The sequence below is a fragment of the Eupeodes corollae genome, chromosome 2 (genome assembly GCF_945859685.1).
Source record: "Eupeodes corollae chromosome 2, idEupCoro1.1, whole genome shotgun sequence".
In the NCBI taxonomy this organism is placed as follows: Eukaryota; Metazoa; Arthropoda; class Insecta; order Diptera; family Syrphidae; genus Eupeodes; species Eupeodes corollae.
The window spans coordinates 134,703,419-134,723,688 of NC_079148.1; the positions used below are offsets into that span (position 1 = coordinate 134,703,419).

The following is a 20,270-nucleotide window of genomic DNA, read 5'->3' on the forward strand; positions in this document are numbered from 1 at the left end:
TTCAGACATTATTCCTTCCAATTTTCTTCATTGGCTTCTTTCACCAGGTGTTCCTTTGAACTGTGTGCACCGGTCACTTTTTTGGTTATTTTGTAAACGGTCCTGCTGTCGCAACTGTTTGCATCATCTTCTGCTCTTCCTCCAAGGCGTTGATGTAGTTACTTATCAAAAAAGAAGAGACAAAAATCCCATTTAATTTAATTAGTATTTTGTTTTTATTCAAATAGTTCAAATCTTTTTCTTAAAAACCAACGAAGTTACCACACTTCCAACTTTCCCACCAAATTTAAAAGTTGGTGTTGGTATTGAGCAGAATTTAATAAATTTTTCACTGAAACTTAAAACTAACTCTTCCTCTGTCCAATTGCAGGAAGTTATAATAAAGAATGCATCCTCATCCATCATATTTCGGACACAGTCTAAATATGCTTCTCGTTTTTCTTTGGGGTTTTCTGGATTTAAACTTATTGCATCGTAGGTTCCTATAAAAAGTGTTTCATATGTACATATATCAAAAATCATTTAACTTTCTGAATAAATACTAGATTCTTACCTTTGTCATGGATGACATTGAATTTGCCTAACTTTTGGCAATCGGCAACATCAAGTAAGTCAGCAACTTGGTATTTTATGTTGAGCTCTTGATCTGTAGCAATGTTTGTAGCAAGTTCAACAGCTTTGGGTGAATAGTCTATTCCAACTAATTGAGTGTATCCTTCCCGAGCAAGCTCAACTAAGAGCATTCCATTTCCACATCCTACAAAACAACACAAGGTCTGTATGTCAACACCATACAAGTGACGCATCGAATAAGCTTACCAAGATCTATAATTTTTGCATCGTCGGCAATCTCCTCATCCCGCTTCATGATCCAATTGACAACACGCAATTGAGAATCCTCGTCGAACCAAATTTCTCCAACATCACCATGATTTTTATAATTTCGAATTTCTCGTTGGTAGCTCTTTTCCCAATATTCTTTGGTTCCCAATTCAGAACCATTTAGTTCTTCAACAGACATTTTGATAGATGTTAATGAAATGAATGTGTTTTGTGTTTAAATAATGAATTTAGATTTATTTAACAACAATTTTAAATCTAGAGCTAGAGAAACAAAGTTCGTGTATTAATTCAAAAAGAAATAACCAATTTTGTTTTGTTTATACGCCACCGTCTCGTGCAATTTTGACATTTCTCTGTTTGTTTGACATTTGACATCAATGAAAAAATTAACGCCCACGGAAATGTAATTTAAAGCAGACTTTACATTTCGTATAAGTTCAGATTTCTGTTACCAATTGAAGGAGGCAACGAAATAAATTTCCCTTTGCAAAATATGGATTAATGTTTTTCCTTAATCCTAATAAAGCAAGTTTTCGGCTAATTAAATTATGTTTACTTTATTATTAATGATAAGTTATGAGTAATTAACGACTGAAGAATCAACAATGTCACAAATATGTTCTGCCAAAAAGTTAAAAATTTCTTTAAAAAATAAGAAATATACAAAACAGAAGATTGCAAATTTAAATTTAGATAATATCAATAACAATTTAAAAAATAAATGAATTAGGTTTCGCAACAGTCCGTTGAGAACTAAGGCCTAGTGACTTTCGACTCCCTACAGTTTTAAGCCAAATCCAAAGGGATTATTTGAGAAAGTACTTTTCATGATAAGAATTACACTTGGAGAATTTGTAAAGAGGCAGCACCCGTGAAAAAAAAACTTTAGATGTCACTGGCAGGAATCAAACCCAAGATCTCTTTCATGCCAGTCCAACGCACTTTTTTTTTTTCATTTTTTTTTTCAAATTCATTTTTATTTATTCAATCTTAAACCTATCTTAAAGCTAGACAAAAATTCATAAAACTAGCCTAATTATCCATAACTTACAACTAACTTAATGGTCCCATACGGACACACTAAGTTAAACTTTAAGCCTAGTACATACTTCCTCGTGAAGTGAACGTTCGCCAGTGGAGAAAGTGAACTTTTGAAATTGCTCACTGGTACACACTTGTGAGTACACGTTGTGAACATTTGACTTCAGCTTCACCAACAGTTCCCGTACATTTTGCACGTGAATTGCCCGTGAACGAAAACTCTCCACTTTGTTCTCCACTCAGCTTCACGAGCAAGTTCACGGGTGAACCAAAAACTGAAATTTGTATGGGTTCACGAGATGGTTCACAAGTATGTACTACGCTTTAACACTTAAGCCTAGTACATACTTCCTCGTGAAGTGAACGTTCGCCAGTGGAGAAAGTGAACTTTTGACATTGCTCACTGGTACACACTTGTGAGTACACGTTGTGAACATTTGACTTCAGCTTCACCAACAGTTCCCGTACATTTTTCACGTGAATTGCCCGTGAACGAAAACTCTCCACTTTGTTCTCCACTCAGCTTCACGAGCAAGTTCACGGGTGAACCAAAAACTGAAATTTGTATGGGTTCACGAGATGGTTCACAAGTATGTACTAGGCTTTAAAACTAATGCCTTTCGGCCCTAAGATCTATTTTATTTCATTTAAATTTTATTTCATTTATTTTTCAACGCACTAAAGCCTAGTACATACTTGTGAACCATCTCGTGAACCCATACAAATTTCAGTTTTTGGTTCACCCGTGAACTTGCTCGTCAAGCTGAGTGGAGAACAAAGTGGAGAGTTTTCGTTCACGGGCAATTCACGTGCAAAATGTACGGGAACTGTTGGTGAAGCTTTGACATTTGGTTTGTTCATGTTCACAACGTGTACTCACAAGTGTTTACCAGTGAGCAATGTCAAAAGTTCACTTTCTCCACTGGCGAACGTTCACTTCACGAGGAAGTATGTACTAGGCTTAACCATCATGCCACGGGTACCATGAATTCTTAAATTATTCATAATAATAATTGCAAAATCAGCAATAATTTAGGTCAAGAACTCTAAAATGCGTTTGATAACGAGAAACTAGACAGGTTAAGACGATATAAAGGATTTGAAGGTAGGTCAAGTTTCTAGTATCTGATTTTTTTCTAGCTGCAAAAAAATTGTCTTCCATTTAAGGAAACTTTTTTAAAAAGTTGACTGGAAAGTTAATCAAAAAAAATCTCCCTAACTGTCAAGTAAACTCCATTTATGTGAAATAGACAGCTGAACATGTTTTTTCATTTCATTGAGAGCTGAACTTTATTCCTCTGTAGTTTATTTATTTTCTTCACGATTCCAACAAGTTGTAATGAAATTGTAGCTTGCCTAAGGAGAGTTTTGTAAACAATAATGTTTTTGATAGTTTTTACACGATATATTGAAGGTAAAGGTCAGTGAAGCAAAGTTCCAATTTTGAAATGTATGACACTTGAAACTAACTTGTTGCCTTGGTCAAAATGTACGTTAAAAGAATGTAGTTGACTGCAAATGAAGTACCTAATGTTGTCTGAACGTGCTCATTACCTGAAAAACAATTAATAAAAGCTAAGGTAGTCTATGTAAGGCTAGGCGCACACATGCAACCTTTTGAAACCAAATAGTTCGATCGTTAGTTGCCAAAACATCGCGCACATAAGCAACTCCGAAAGTAATTTACGAAATATACCAATACACAGGAAACGTTTATTCACCTTGACTACATTTTTCTTTCTCTTGCTCTTACAGAAGATTATTCAACGATTTAGTTGAATGTCCGCACAGTTACTTTTAATTCCTTGTGACATAAACTAATTACTTGGTTCGAGGTGATCTTCTAAAAACTAAAAGTTGCATGTGCGCGCCTAGCCTAAGCATCACTTATACTATTCATGACCATTTACTCCATAGGATCGGAATATTTAATCTATCCAAACATTATTCTATAATTAAGTAAACCAGTGGAATCAATGTGGAATAAGCATTAATACTGCCTCTTAACAGCTAGATCAAAAATATTAAACTCTTCCAATTCTTAAAAAAAACTTGTATCCAAGAATTAGGGAAATTTGTTCGACATGTTACAATAATTCATTGCTAGAATTATGTTTATGCTGGCAGCTCTTGTTTCCAACTAGAATTTCGGAACACTTCCCAAAAAATGCCAAAATGGCTATATCTTTTTTCTGTGTTTCTGTTTTTATATGAGAAAAAATCTATTATCATCAAAAATCTGGAGCAAATAAACTAAGATTTCTATTAGAAATATTTCATCAAAATTATTAAAATTATAGTAAATATATCGTGTATTATTTTTTCTATAGATTTAAATTAATATTTATTTCTAGGTTCGTGTAGATTTTTGGTTTCAGTGAATCTAACAACTGCAGTCGGTGTTATAAAAGCATCAAACAAGAATATTTGTAACATTTATGCCTCCTCAGAGGAACATGAGTCGAGGTGGTGGTTCTAGTAATGGCCCTAGAGGCGGATTTGGCGGTGGAAGAAATGGTGACTTTGGCGGAGGTGGTGGTCGCGGTGGCGGCGGTGGTGGAGGAGGAGGTGGTGGCTTCGGTGGTGGAGGCGGAAGTGGTGGCGGTGGTTTCCGTGATCGCAATGACGACCGCGGAGGAAATCGTGGTGGAAATAGAGGTTTCAATAGAAGCGGAGCAGGTGGCGGCGGAGGAGGTTTCGGCGGCGATAGACGTGGTGTACGTACAGGACGCGTTGAAAAATTTGGCGGTCGTGGTGAAAGAAAATCCAGCAAACAAAATGGTAAGTAGCGTCAATAAATTGGAATCCGATCTCAAACACAGCCTACCATCTTGCCTTTTTTATTTCTTATAGATTTTGAACCAATTGATTGGTCCATTGTCGACTTGCCACCATTTCAAAAAGATCTCTACAAAGAACATCCCAAAACCAAGAACAGACCTCTGCATGAAGTTGAAAAATATCGAGCAGAAAACGAAATCACCCTCAGGGGCCCCGCTCCCAATCCAATTCAGTACTTCGATGAAGCCTGCTTCCCAGATTATTGCATGAATCAAATCCGCCGCAGCAATTACTCAGCCCCAACACCTATCCAAGCTCAAGGTTGGCCAATAGCCATGAGCGGATTTAATATGGTTGGTATTGCAAAAACGGGATCTGGCAAAACGCTAGCCTTCATTCTGCCAGCAATTGTTCATATCAACGCTCAACCGCCCCTCCAACGAGGAGACGGTCCCATTGCACTGGTACTTGCACCGACTCGCGAACTGGCACAGCAAATACAGTCGGTTGCCAATGAATTTGGTTCTTCTTCCTATGTTAGGAACACGTGCATCTTTGGGGGTGCTCCCAAACAAAAACAAGCCTACGATCTTGAACGGGGTGTTGAAATAGTTATTGCCACTCCGGGGCGCCTCATTGACTTTCTTCTCAGCGGAACTACCAATTTACGTCGTTGCACGTATCTGGTTTTGGATGAAGCCGATCGTATGCTTGACATGGGATTCGAGCCACAGATAAGAAAAATCATGAGTCAAATTCGACCGGATCGACAGATTCTCATGTGGAGTGCCACCTGGCCGAAGGAAGTTCGCCAGTTGGCCGAAGATTTCCTCAGCGATTATATTCAAATCAACATCGGCTCGTTGGAGCTCTCTGCGAATCATAACATCCGTCAGCACGTTGAGATATGTCAGGAATCGGAGAAGGGCACCAAACTCAAACAGCTTCTGTCGAATATCTACGATGCCCCCAGTGACCCGGGAAAGATAATAATATTTGTGGCCACCAAGAAGAAGGTCGACGAGCTCTTTAGGTACATTGGAGGCTTTGGGGTGCGTTGTGGCGCTATACATGGCGATAAATCTCAATCGGAACGTGATAATGTGCTGGGCGAGTTCAGGCATGGCAGAACAAATATACTGGTGGCCACAGACGTTGCTGCCCGCGGTCTAGACGTTGAGGGGATCAAGTTTGTTATCAATTTCGATTACCCACAGTCGTCGGAGGACTATATCCATCGTATTGGGCGAACGGGACGTAAGCATTCCAGCGGTACATCTTACGCTTTCTTTACCAGGAAAAATGTTAAGAACGCCCGAGGTTTGATTGATGTGCTGCGAGAAGCGAACCAAGATATTAACCCACAGCTTGAACAATTGGCAAGATCTGGCGGAGGTGGCTTTGGCGGAGATAGGAAAAGATTTGGGGGAGGTGGTGGCTTTGGTGGAGGTGGCCGTGGTGGAGGCGGAGGCGGGAGAGGTTTCGGTGGTGGTGGCGGCGGCGGCGGAGGAGGATCTAGGTTTGGTGGTGGAGGACAGAGAGGTGAGAATGGTGGTGGCAATAGATTTGGTGGTGGTGGTGGTGGTGGTAGCGGTGGTGGCTTTGAAAGTGGTGGCGGTGGAGGTGGCGGAGGAATGCATCGAGGTTTCAATGGCGGACAAAACGGTGGCCGATTCAATGGCGGAGGTGGCAATAATGGAGGGTTCGATGGACCACGGAGAAACTTTCCCACTAGAAATTAGTAAATTAAATAAATAGAGATTTTTATTTTATTTTTTTCTCGATTACTTTATTAAAACGAAAAACAGACAACAAACAAAAATATCACCGTGCAAAAGCCCGAAACAATCCAAAAAATAATTATTTTCAATAATAATTTAAATAAGCTTATATTTCGCCACCAGACCATATTCATAATTTTGTTTGTTTATTAATGAATCAAAATATTAATAAATAAATAAAACTTCCGTAATGTGAACTTCCTTTCATATTTTCCATCTTAATTTTTTAATTATGATTCAATAAAGAAATTAATTGATTTATTAAAGTGAATATTTATGATTTTTTCCACTAATTTGGCAGTTTTGTTTTTCTTTTGTCGAAATTGAAAAATTTTTAAATTTAAAGACTTTTGTAACAGAAGTTCGTAAAATGCACGCTTTATTTTGCTGAAAAAAACACTTAGGAAATTACGTGCATAGTAATAAATGGATTGGAAATATCCATGGGAAATCCTATTCCCTTATCACAAATCTTTGCTTTCAAATATTTTCAGGTATCGTGAAATTTCCTCTAACAAAAACCCAACGCAATTACGGAACAGTTTCAATTGATAATTTTTTTTTGAATTTCTTAACAGCATTTACGTTCCGAACTTTTGATATAAGGAAACATTTCGACGGGAGATTCTAATGGCCTTAACCCCTAGCAACAGACCGTTGAGAATTAGAGCCTAGTGACTTTTAAGTCAACCATACCTAAGGCTATAACATATATATACAAAAATATTAAAAAAAAAGACCTTAGTAATGTTCTATCCACAGGTCGTTGATTACACTGGAGTCAACGAAATTTGTTTTTTTCTGATGCTTTTCCAAAGGCTTTAGCTGGGGCCTGAATATAAGTTCGTGGCAAATCGTTTTCAATTCGAACTTTCAAATTCTACTAGCGTCGTATTTCCTTGTTAACGTATTCGCAGCTAAGCGAAAATGGGCAGGTTTAGGAGACATAAGGGACTTGAAAGTGGGTCAAGTTTCTATTATCTGATTAGCCAGCTTCCAAAAAGTTGCCTTCCAATGAAGGCAATTTCATTGGAAAGCTGACTGGAAAGTTAGTCAATAAAAATCTCGCTAACTATCAAGTCAAATCTACTTATGTCAAGATGGCATTTGATTATATTTTTTCATTTAAATGATAGCTGATTTTTTTTTTATATTCTGCACAATTCATTTTATGTTTTATGTAAAAATTTTAGTTATGAAACCGGCAAAGGAATAAGTAATATTTAATATACGAGTCGAGATGGACTTGTCTTTGCCTAAGAAGTTTTATTTATGTTTTTAATAGTTTCTGCACGATCAACTGTAAGTAGAGGTTGGTAAAGTAAAGTTCGAATTGGTTAATTGGTCGAATTCAAAACGTAGAAGACGAAAGCTAGGCAATACTTGGAAAATGCCCAACTTCCTAGCAAAACGATTCGACGCGAACCTCATAATCAGGCCCCTGTCCTGAATTCGATTGTGACATTGTAATTTCTCAATCAAGTAAAGTTTTTAGAATATATCGCTTTCATAATCTTTAAAAATCCTTATTACGGTGTTCTTAGGCAGGCCCCCTAGCACGAATTGCAATAGCGTTTTTGGTCTTGAAAAACCCTCAATCACATGTTTTCATAGTTTAAAAGAAATACGTTTTAAAGCTAATTTGCATTTCGAATCTGAGCTTTGATTTAAGATACCCAAATTTCAAAAATAAATCAACGTATAAACGTTATTTTTATAATTTTTCAATATGTGTAAAAAGTGTTTTTCTTAGAATTATGTGGATACAAAAAAAATATTAGGATTGATGAATTTTTGGAGATACTGAAAACTTTTTAAGTGCATACTGAAGATGATATTATGTTTGGGAAAATCTAGAACAATAAATTGGTTGGCGCAACTCGTTGAGAACCAGGGCCTAGTGACTTACAACTCTCAACCATTTTTGTGTGTGAGGACTTTTGTCAGGAATGGAAAATCTAGTTCTTGAATATTGCCTTATAGCATTATTATGAGAATCAATTTGATAGTCGATAATTTCTATCAATTTTTTGATAAGTTGGTATTATGGGTATCGACTGGTAATTTTAGACCGATTATGAGCACTTATCAAAAGTTCATTTATTTTGTTTGACGTTTCACTAAAAGATAAAATTGCTTTGTTTCTTTATGTGGTATTTGTGTATTAAAGAGCAGATTAGAAACAACTCGTCCTACGCTCAATTGGTAACTTCCTTGGGCAAAGAATTTTAAAACCGCTTCTTGTTTTAGTACAATTGGAATGGATTGCTGCCGATCATGATCGGTTTAAGTTTTTTCTTAATATCGTTTAACACCTGCAGGAAGGCCTGTTTGGAAAGCCTGAATTTTTAAATGAATATGCAATGCAATTTGTGGGTGATATGAAGATTGATTTGTATCTATTTTTTTGATATTCGTAATACCAAGTATGTCAAAAAACAATTCACAATAATGATACAATTCATAGTTCATTACCAAGTCTGTAATTGATAGCTATAATAGGGATATTAAAAAGCAAAATATGATGTTTTTTCGAATTATAAAAGGTTATAGAGTGATATTAAAGCCGAATTCAAACTTAAGCTATCAGAAATCTTTTCGAAAGTATACAATTTATTGCCACTTACAAAACCTTACTGACCCAGTGTTAATAATGTTAATTTGCGGCCTGGAAGTGAGCTATACAACTATTTAATGTAATTGAGCGATATTTACATATTTAATCTTTCAAACGCAAAAAGTTCCACATTCGCGTAGTACGGCTAAAAAAAGAATCTCTGTACTTCATAGTACGGCCGAAGTTGGGCTCAAGGGTAAACTAATGGGCATTCCTAGAAGCGCTGCTCTGGTATTACGGTTAAATTGTTTAAGGAGAGGAATTTAACTGGCTAATTCACTAGAGCATAGTCCATTTAAATAACGGTACAAAGGGTGAGGCATAAGGCAAACAATTCAGAAACAGAAACGCTGATCCCAATATCCATTTGTAAGAATTTCTCGACTTTAACTTAAAATTCTTCAATAGTAAGTGATCGAACGCATTATTTTTTTATCCGCACTGGACGAACAACCTTGAAAAAATTATTCGAAAAATACATCTTTCATTCATTCAGCAGTCTTTGCGGGTTTGTAAAAAATTATATCGATGCTTTTAACACATGTCGTTTAAAGGGCTTTTTCGTCAGGTCCCCAATAAGCACCAAGCATTACTCTCCAAGATGGTCGTTGGGAGATTTGAACTTTATTTGTCCTATCTCAAATTCATTTTTTATAGGGCTTATTTTAATGTAATGTAAAGTAATTTGCAAAATAGTGGAACCCTCTAATATTTTCCCTTCAAGCCCAAAAATATAAATTTCTGCGAAGATTGGAATTATTGGTATTTAATTTACCTAAACAAACATACATATATTCAAGTGTTATCTGCTATTTGCCTCGAAATAGTGCTCTAGTCCGAACGTCTGGATATTTCAAAGCAGGTCTAGGGTTGCATTGCGACAAAATAAAACGTCTTCAAATAAACTTTTTTCGTTACATGACGACGGATGAAAAGTAAGCCAAATACACATTTTGAAAATTTATTGAATAATTTTATTTAAGAATCAGATATAATTACTGATCTAAGTTTTCTTTTTTCTGAATGATAGTTGTATTATTAGTGGACATGTTTTCAAATATTATATAAGTATATGTATGTTTGTATGTTTTTATAAATCATTTTCGTTGAATTACAGTCGATGTTATAATAATTTTTATTTTCTGCTTTGTGACAATATACAAATAATTATTTTATTTCTTTATATAAATGATATTTCAACTTACAATTACACACAATGAGAACATAATATTTTTTTTTCTTCTTAATTTTTTGTATAATTATTTAATTAATAATTTTAATTTTCATAAAACATGAAGACAGTATACTGGGTTTTTTAAAAAATAGTTAAGTTTATTTAATAATGTGTATGTAATTTGTATAATTTCAAAAAATTTCATTATTATAATATAGAAGAATAATTTTACTTTTTTTGTTATAATTATAATAATATATATTCTTAGGCTAAAACTATATTATAAAGATTTCATGAATTAATTCTTTGTTTTAAGAGAATAATTCTAGAAGATTCTGGTTTTCAGGATTTAATTTATTTAAGCAGCTGCTGCCTTGCGGGAATCTGGAATAAATAAAAGAAAAACAAAGTTTAAGTTGAGATTTTTCAAAAATTCAATTGTTGATATTGAGAATAAATTAAGACAGTTTTGACCACAATTTCTTTTAAATTGATCCACGGTAGGAAGTGCACAATGATAGACAAAAACAAATTGTAAACTTTTGAGATACAAAATATAACAACAATAAAAAGGACACTCATGAAAATGTGTCTTTGAATAGCAGAAAAACTTTTCAAACAACCAAGTCAACAAAAGTAACACAATTTCAAACTATCTAATAGTTAACAAGAGAGCTATACTACATACAGTAGTGGACACATATTAAAGTCAGTGAAATTGGAGTTATCTTTTATTTTATCCTTTCTGTTTATTATTTATACATTTTTATACAATTATTTGGTTCATTTTGTTTAGAATTTAAAAGCTCATAAGTGGACAAATAAATTAAGTCATCTACAATAATATATGATAGACCTATAAGTCCATCATCATTCCTTTTTAAGACCTTTGAAAGATTAATTGATATCCATTTAAGGGCAAGCATTGATACAAGACTTCTGTCTACGTCTCAACATGCCTACTGTAAAGGTAAATCGGTGGAAACAGCGTTACACACCTTAGTACGCACCGTCGAATATTCCCTCCATCATAAAGAGTTCACTATGGTTGCTTTCCTTGACATCGAAGGTGCCTTTAACAACGTGGGCACATCTGCAATCAATCTGCACTAACATCTCTAAATGTAGAGAGTTCTCTTCGTGAGTTAATTCATTTAATGCTTACTAGCAGAATAATTAACTCAGAACTGGGCAACTCTAGTAGACAATTCGTTAGTAGAGGGACACCGCAAGGTGGTGTTCTATCCCCTCTCCTCTGGAACCTAGTGGTAAATGAAATCCTAACTAGTGTGGATACGGAGGGTTTCACAGCGATCGCCCATGCAGACGACGTTGCTATAGCAGTTTCAGGAAAGCATATTAACACCTTAAAAGAACTCTTACAAAATGCATTAGACAGACTAATACTTTGGGCTGATCGGTGCAGACTGGGTGTTAACGAACACAAAACCTATTTTCAAGAAAATACAAAATTCCATTTGTTAACCCTCCCTACATATGGAAGGAATATAACTAAAGTTCTCAGAAGAGCCTAAGTGCCTGGGTCTTATTTTAGACAAAAAACTAAATTGGAAACGCAATGTAGCCCTCTTTTCTTGCAAAAAATCTATTGGTAAGAAATGAAACTTACTACCCCAAATCACGCATTGGCTATATATCAAAATCAAATGGGGTGGCGCAACAGTCCGTTGTGAACCAGGGCCTAGTGACTTACAACTCTCAACCATTCCTGTGTGCGAGTAATGTTGTCAGGAATGGAGGGGACCTACAATTTTATGCCGAATCCGAACGGCTAGTTTGAGAAAGCACTTTTTCATGACAAGAATTACTCTTGAAGGATTTGTCAATTCCTCGCAAGAGGCAGTACCCGCGAAAATTAATTTTTTTAAATTAAGGTGGCACAGGCAGGGATTGAACCCAAGACCCCTTGCATGACAGTGCAACGCACTAACCATCATGCCACGGGTACTACTATATATACATCGGTAAAAAGACCGATTTTAATGTACGGTATGGCAGTATGGTGGACTCCTTTACAAAAAGCTATAAACCGTGACAAAATAAAGTCCAACCTTCAGCTTGCTTATGTATAAGCGGATCGCTTTGCACGACCCCATCTGCGGCACTGGACACCTTACTCTACCTTACACCTCTTGACATTTTTAGCAAACAAATAGCTGCAAGCTCTACTAATGGCCTCAAAGCTTTGTCGCAGTGGATTAACAACAACATTGGCTACTCCGTAATTCTTAGGTATTAAGAATCAATTCGAAAGCTCACAGACTACACCATCCCCCAACTACAATTAATTAACTTGCTATCTCTATGCCGATCGCATATAAGTTCAATAATAGGTGTCATAACCGGACACTGTCAAATGACTTTTGTAGGAGCTGTATGAATGAGGAAAAGGTGGAAACAGTTCTTCACCTTCTCTGTACATGCTCTGCTCTAGCTCATAAACACCTAGATTTCATCTATAACGATCTGAACGATCTAAATCATATTATCTTAATTAGCCTCTCACGTTTCGTAAGGACCTCAAACTGGTTTCATTGAGCTTAGAAGAAAGCCTCAAGATTTATGTAGGATCACAATAGGCCATTAAACTGGCCTCAGTGTTTCCTACTCCATCACGGACAGCTACTTTAACATAACCTAACCTCACCTTACTATAAAGAACTTTGAGATAGATGTTTTTTTTTAAAGAGGTATAGAACTTTAAAAGCGGGTGTTGTCCTACAAGTGGTAAATTGTTTCGGGCTTATCGGCATACACTAGCGACTTTACAGAAAATAGTCAAGCGGTGAAGTGCTATATCGAATGAATTTGGATGTTAAATCACGGGTCATTAACGTTAAACTCTGCGGTAAGCAAGAGTTTCCTTAACTGAACCAGTAATTGTGGCACGAACTGAGTGACATGTTGCACAGTATTTTTGAAACGAAAACTCCTGCACTTCATGGTTGTTCAAGTAATGTTTGAAAAAGTGAGTAATCTTGGCTCTATAGCGGTCACCATTGACCGTAACGTTCTGGCCAGCATTGTTTTTAAAGAAGCACGGACCAGTGATTTCACAAACACATACAGTTTACAATTTTTTTTGAAGTAACGGTGTCTTAACTTCAGAACTATCATCATGTTCAACAAAAATATTCAGTACAAGCCTTATTTTTCCAAAGCAGTGGCGACAGGTCAACGCCATTCCTTAAAGAATCGTTGCGCAAAAAGTTGTAGACCATTGTATTCTACTGCTGATGGGGGGTACTGTGTCAAAACACTCATGAGCTTGTTATCTACCTGTGTTTTGTTGGAAAATCTATCCATAGTATAGAAGGTTTTTACACGAATAACAAAAACAATATCCGCAGTATGAATACTATCAATAAAAGTTAAAGTAGAATCTTACTACGGATGGGTTTTTGACATTTATACGAGTCTCGAATGGATTTTATGTGATTTCGTTCTCAAATGTTGGTACGATTGATATTGCATTTGTATCTCGATTCCTGTGTTCGTTGAGTAGCTGTGCATTTGGAATAGTGTGTTTTCCATTGGGAAAAAAATCCATCAATTACTGTTGGACTAACTGGGCTTATTTAAGTAAAAAGCGACAAGCTTATGGAAACTAATGCAATTAGAGTGAGAGGCGAACATACTATTTTCTCTGTACTAACTGACTTTTGTTCAACATCAATCATTTTACAGCTGACAAAATGGCCGCCGCTGGCCGTGTTGTCAACATAAAAATAACTTCTTGCCTTAAACTTGAAAAAATCTAGATTTGGGTTTGTTAATTGTTTAACAAATTTTTGAATCTGTTCATAATATTTCCAGATGATTTTTTTAAAACATTCAATTGATGTTTTACTCGTATTTCGTTAGTTTTGTATATTAATTGTATGACCACCACTGTACCATAGATTGAGGTTAAAAAAAGAGAGTGAGAAACTCTGGAGGATATGACCAATTTAACATTTGCAATTCTTGAGGTTAAAAATTGAATGGATTTTGGCAGACTGTCGTCGTCGAGAGTTTGAAAATATCTGTTTAAAAGAAATTCCACAAAACCTCTACTTTGTTCTCATATAATGTAAATATATACTCGTAGGTTTGTACCTCCTCGTATATGATCCTCTTCATCCTGCAAACAAACTAGGTTCGGGATTATATTTTTTGACAGTTTCTATAATAACATGTAGTTCAAGGTATGTAACTTCATTCTATTCTACACTTTTCACAACAACACAGCAGGGGGTTAATGGTAAGCTGGCGCTTTAGCTGGGACTGGGGCTGGAGTTGTGGCATTAGGATAATGAGGATGCATGGCTGTAGCATGTTATGGTACCAACTCTTTTGTGTCTTGGCACTAGACCAAAATCCTTGCAATACAAGTTCTGTAATGTGTAGAGTGTAGTGTAGATGCGACTGAACGCATTTCCCGCATTTTACTTACACCTGGCATAGTTGTGCAGAGGTGACTGCTGCACCAGTGAACCTGGTGTATAGCGGTTGTGTTCTGATGGTAAGGAGTGTCTGGAGTGTGGTATATACTCGAATGTACGGTACGTATTTGGGAACTGTGCCAACGAATCCTAAACTAAACTAAACTGTGTGTGAATTCAATTTAATTATTAGAGAGATAAATAAATGGTGGGCGAAAATTTACTCCAAAAGACCACATATGTATGTGTTGGTACCTAACTGCAGCACATTTGTGGAACTATAAGTAAAGTATATAATGTCCTCGCCACAGAAAGGAAGCTTAAGTAGGTAAGTGTAAAAGTGTAATGCTTGACTGAGCTTCGTTCGTCGTCATAGTCATTTACTCTACTGGAAGCACCTACATTTCACTTTGCAAAAGTAAAATTCTTTTGGAAATTACGTAGATTTAGATACCTACATAAAGAACACGACACATACCTTTTAGACTCCTCAGGTAATGAGGTCGAACTTATGCGTTGAGAGGAGCGAGAGAGTTGATCGTTTCAAAGAACGAACGGTTATATACTTATAATGAAATTTCCTAGATCTAACTTTGAAACTAAGCTGTGGATGCAATGTGCGGTACAGCCTCGCCTTGCCTTGCCTCCAGGAGATAATTTGCTAATTTTCTAAAAGCGAAAACGAAAACAGAAAAAAAAAAAACTTTTGCATTTTAAACTTACTTTTGTCCTTGTTTTTACGTTCTTTGTTGCCTTTATCCTTGGGCTTACCACCACCACCGCCGGGATTGCATTTCTTGTTGATGGAACGAACTGGCTCACAGGTTGAATCGCTGGTAGTTTTAAGTTTGTCTTGTCGTGTCATTTGGCCGGAAGTGCATTCAGTCCAGGCACCTTTTTCATAACGGCAAGCTGAAATTAAAACAAAAACACACAAAATACAAATTTAGAAGAAGAAAGAAAATTTTAAACAAAAGGATTTAAAGTTTGTAACAATTAGATAAGGAATTTGGAACTTTATGTTTGGGGTTAAAGTACCTAAATTATTAAGCTGTTTTTTTGTTCTCAGTTAAAACTTGTGTATAGAAAAGATTGGGTATAGGAGTTGAAAAAATGCTTTACATTAGCGAAACCCTTAAGAAGGCACGTTCTGTTGTAAGAAACAGAGAGAAGAGGACAAAATAAAAGCTAAGCTTTCAAATATCAGACTCTTTTTACAAGTAAGTACAAGTAAGTAACCAATTTGAAGCTCGAGATTTTAATGTCAGGGTCGCGACACTCACCAACTATTTAAACAATTTTTGGGCATTTTAATATATTTACTCAGGGCGTGGAATTCCCAGACTTTTGTTAAAATTAATCTAAATCGGATGAAATGTTTGTGATTCTTGTAGAATGTTGAAACTTGTTAAGGTGCATATGAGTTGAAATGTATTAAAGTTTACAAATCAAAAATTTCTTAAACTTGAAAAAATCTAGACTTTGGAGTTTATTTAAAATGTTTTTTTTAAGGTTTTCACAGCATTTCCAAATGATTGATGAAGATCATGGGAGTTGAAATGTATGCAAGTTGATAAATTAAATATTTGTAACTCTTCACTCAGGAGACTTGGATGACGATGACGAGATTAGGACATTCGATAAAAAACGTTAGCAACTTCATCAAAGAAAACTATCAATTAAACATTAATTTGTACTGGGAGAAGAAAATTCGGGCCGTTAATTCTAGTGACCCAAGTATAATTCCGCAAATTAACAAGATCTTTAGGAGGAATGATCAGAACGACCTTCCTTGTCTTAAGCTTAATAAGTCTACAGAGAACAGAGACGTACTTGTGACAGCAGGAATAGATCCAGAAGACGCCACGTGCGTCGTCTTGGACAATGACTTATTTGCTGTCGAAAATTTACAGATGAAAACTGAAGCGTCGGGGGCTGCTATCCAGGAAGTGTACAAGATGAATTCTAGAATTCGCCCTAATCACGACCTGGAGAATAGAGTCATGCAGCACCACTTCTACCTGCGTAACGACGTAACGCAGGGGTGATCCGAGAACCTTGGTTCGACTAAGTTCAATGACGAAAACTTGGCAAATGCCATCATCGCCCGGCAAAACGGGACTATTACCCTATTAGTCACGAAGATGGAGCTCCAGCTCATTTTAGATTCATTAAAGAAGAAGAAATCAGCAGGCGTCGATGGTATATCCAACATTGTGCTACGATATTTACCTCAGGAAGCTGTGGACATTTATACCACTCTGTTTTACAACGTTCTGAATGATGCATATTATCTGGTCCGGTGGAAGACAGCTGTGATACATCCTCTCCAGAAAAAGGGCAAGGACAACTCCAATCCAGCAAATCTCCGGTCGATAAGACTTCTTCCGCTTATCAGTAAGGAATTCGAGAAGGTTATAAATAGAATTCTGCCCAAAATGGGCCGAGAACAACAAAATAATTCTGGATAATCAGTTCGGCTTAAAAGCGGGACATGACACTTTTCAAGTTGCGTCTAAGCTTTATTCTGATATCCAGTGGAACAAATTTAAAAGGCAATGTACGGCTACTTGTCGGGTTGACTTGGAGAAGGCCTTCGACACCGTATGGTTTAAAGTATGTATCCGTATGTATTTAAAGTTGAACAGACTTGGCATGAGTAAAATACTGTTGTATATGCTTTATGACATTTAGACGGTTTATTCTTAAAATTGGCAATGGAACATCTACCAAAATCTTTGATATTAAAAATGGTCTTCAACAAGTAGCGGTTAACTCGCCGATCTTGTTCAGCATTTACACCAGTGAACTGATAGAAAGCCCAACTCAGACAATAGCGTACGTCGACGGCCTATTTGCGTACAGAACGGCCCGAAAAACTGAGGTTATCAAGACACTTTTGCAGGGTGACTTCGACAAGACTCAGCAACTTTCAGAAATGCGAAACTATTCTGTTCAGGATAGTATGGAGCCTCAAGGGATACGAAAAAGAAATGGAAAAATCTACTGATCGTTGGACCAAGTCGACATTCACTGGCGAATAAAAGTGTAATAAAGTACCTTGGCATATGGTTGCATCAGTACTTGTATTCCGACTGACATATGAGTACTACTCTGGTTATAGCTAGGGGAGCCTTTGCCCTGAAAAAAAGGTTGTTTTTTAGCAGCCGTCTTGACAGCAGGGTAAAGGTGATTTGCTACATGGCTCTTTTCTGGCAGATGATTGCCTATGGGTGCCCGGTATGGTGTAACGTTGCCGCATTTCAAATGGAAAAGATTCGGGTGTTTGAGAGACAATTTCGGCGACGACGTTGCCTTGGACTACACAGAAAACCAGAGTTGGAGTACAAACATTTCTATTCCGACCAACAGAATAGATAATTTATTTCTTGGTAGGAGTCACATTGCGAGAGCGATGTCGTCGACCAACAGTTTAATATTTGGGTCTTCCTACCCCAACAATGAGAACTACAAAAGTGCACGTTTAAGTGCCAACATTCCGACCGGAGCTTTCCCCTATTTAGACTGGAACAGGATAGGGAAGCGGTTTTGTTTCGGTTCAGTAGGACTGTTTTCGATAGGGACCGAAGTGATAGGGACCAAAGGGATAAAGATCAAAGAGATAGGGTGAGGAAGGAGAACCATTGGTGGCTTCAAATTTCGAATGTCATTTAAAGTTGTTAAGGGCGTTTGGTCAATCAGGGTGGCACCAAAAAAAAAACACAAAAAAACAAACACACACAAAAAGAAACACAAAACAAAACTGTTCTAGTTTTTAAGTAGTTTTAAGTAATGGTTAGGAACATGCACCAACTTATCTGTAAGAATTGGTCGGAAGAAAGCATGCTCGATGAATGGAACCTCAGTATATTGTTTGCCCGATCCTCAAAATAGGAGACCTTCTAAACTGGACCAACTATTGAGAAATCAGTCTACTTAACATCGCCTACAAAATCTTCTCTGCCGTAATATGTGAACGTCTAAAGCCCATCGTCAACAAACTGGTAGGTCCTTGTCAGTGTGGTCTTAGACCAGGAAAGTCCACAGTCGATCAAATATTCACATTACGGCAGATCCAAGAATAAACCCAAGAACACAAAATCGACTCTAACTCTTGCTAACCGCTGTTCCTTTGGGCTAAGAAAGCAATTGAGTAGCAAATCACTCTCTGGAGGGACCAAAGTGTCGCTATATAAGACCGTTATCATCCCCGTACTTCAGAAGCATGGACTATGACAAAAGCGAATGAAAGCACCTTGGGTCGGTTCGAGAGAAAAGTTCTTCGTGTGATCTACGGTCCCGTATCACAGTATCAAGGGGAGTAGAGGAGCAGATGGAACGACGAGCTGTACGGGCTGTATTCCGACGTAGACTTAACCAGAAGGATAAAAATCCAACAACTACGATAGCTGGGTCACGTAGAAGGCATTGAAACCGCATACACACTCACAGGACAACGCTGTAGGGGAAGACTGAGGATCAGGTGGAAAGTGACATCACCCAACTTGGAGCGCGAAACTGGAGACATCTAGCTAGGGACCGAGCTAGATGGAGAAGTTTGTTGGATGAGGCCCTAGTTCACACAGGACTGTAGTGCCACCTTAAGAAAGTAAGTGAAGTATTACAATGGGTTTCGTTTATTTTTATTTAGTTTTAGGTTTTATATTTATGTAAAAAATAAAGAATACCAAGTTTTTTTTATTTTCTTGGTTTTTGATCAAGTTATTGTAATTTAGGTTTAAAATTGTTTTTAGGCCGAAAGGCAGAAGTTGTGAGATAATGGATTAAGTAGGAGCACCCGTATGATTAAGATATTTTTTTTTAAGTTTTTGAAATGTACGCTAGTTCTCTTAAGAATTTTTGTCTATCTTTAAGAAAGTTTTAAGATTTTGATAAAATAAATAACAAAAAAAAGACGTGAAACTGTCTTCATAACATAAATATACTCGTATTAAATCCCACCCAAAAACATACATTTTAAGTTTCAAGTTAAACCTCTTTGACTTAATTCATTTGAACGCTCTAAAAATACATATTCTCTAAAAGTGGATAAGTTAACATAATCTCCCCATATGGTTAAATACTAAGCTCATTACCTATATAAAAGTTCAAAACAATGCAACTTAAACAAAAACTGCATATGAACCTACTCCAGCAAAACAAAAAAACATTATTCAAAAGCTTAAAACGTTTTTAATGAAACTAATAATTCCTTAAACTCATTTAAACTAATTCAAACTATGTAGCCATTTGGGTGCATACATAGGTACGATGCCTAATGAACAAAGCATTTAACCAAATGCAGAATTCCAAAATGTTAAAAGTCTTACGCCTTCTTCGTTCGAATTTGTGCACTCAAGATAATCAACGCCCAATTTAAGAAACAAAAGCTATATATGCATGCATTTGCTTAAGATGCTAAAATTCCCAGTGCCATCATCAGTGTTCTTTTAGAAAGTATGTTGGTACGTTGGTTAGGTATATGGCAAGTGGAGTCTACACTTTTGGCTTCCACCAACATATTTTGTGTGGTACAAATTATGGAGGCATATGTACACCTAGGTTTATATATGTGAATGTAGTTTTCT

General features: G+C 36.6%; 3 protein-coding genes across 5 annotated transcripts in view; 1 reads left to right on the forward strand and 2 right to left on the reverse strand.

Annotated features, from left to right (window-relative positions):
• Positions 1–191: 191 nt before the first annotated feature.
• Positions 192–1,187, reverse strand: LOC129946168 (EEF1A lysine methyltransferase 2). The gene is made up of 3 exons (XM_056056251.1): positions 820–1,187; positions 554–757; positions 192–482 (listed from the first exon to the last, which is right to left on the reverse strand). Exons 1-3 carry the CDS (start codon positions 1,019–1,021, stop codon positions 229–231), a joined length of 660 nt encoding a protein of 219 aa, XP_055912226.1. The 5' UTR covers positions 1,022–1,187; the 3' UTR covers positions 192–228.
• Positions 1,188–4,034: 2,847 nt separating this feature from the next.
• Positions 4,035–6,717, forward strand: LOC129946227 (ATP-dependent RNA helicase p62-like). The gene is made up of 3 exons (XM_056056344.1): positions 4,035–4,183; positions 4,239–4,665; positions 4,738–6,717. Exons 2-3 carry the CDS (start codon positions 4,323–4,325, stop codon positions 6,405–6,407), a joined length of 2,013 nt encoding a protein of 670 aa, XP_055912319.1. The 5' UTR covers positions 4,035–4,183; positions 4,239–4,322; the 3' UTR covers positions 6,408–6,717.
• Positions 6,718–10,014: 3,297 nt separating this feature from the next.
• Positions 10,015–20,270, reverse strand: part of LOC129946318 (uncharacterized) — a 246,616-nt gene continuing 236,360 nt past the window's right edge. For all 3 annotated transcript variants that reach the window (XM_056056453.1, XM_056056452.1, XM_056056455.1), the window contains 2 exons: positions 15,406–15,594; positions 10,015–10,621 (listed from right to left, as the gene is read on the reverse strand). In XM_056056453.1, the coding sequence (XP_055912428.1) occupies positions 10,596–10,621; positions 15,406–15,594 (215 nt within the window). In that variant the 3' untranslated portion in view covers positions 10,015–10,595. The remainder of the gene's footprint in view (positions 10,622–15,405; positions 15,595–20,270) is intronic.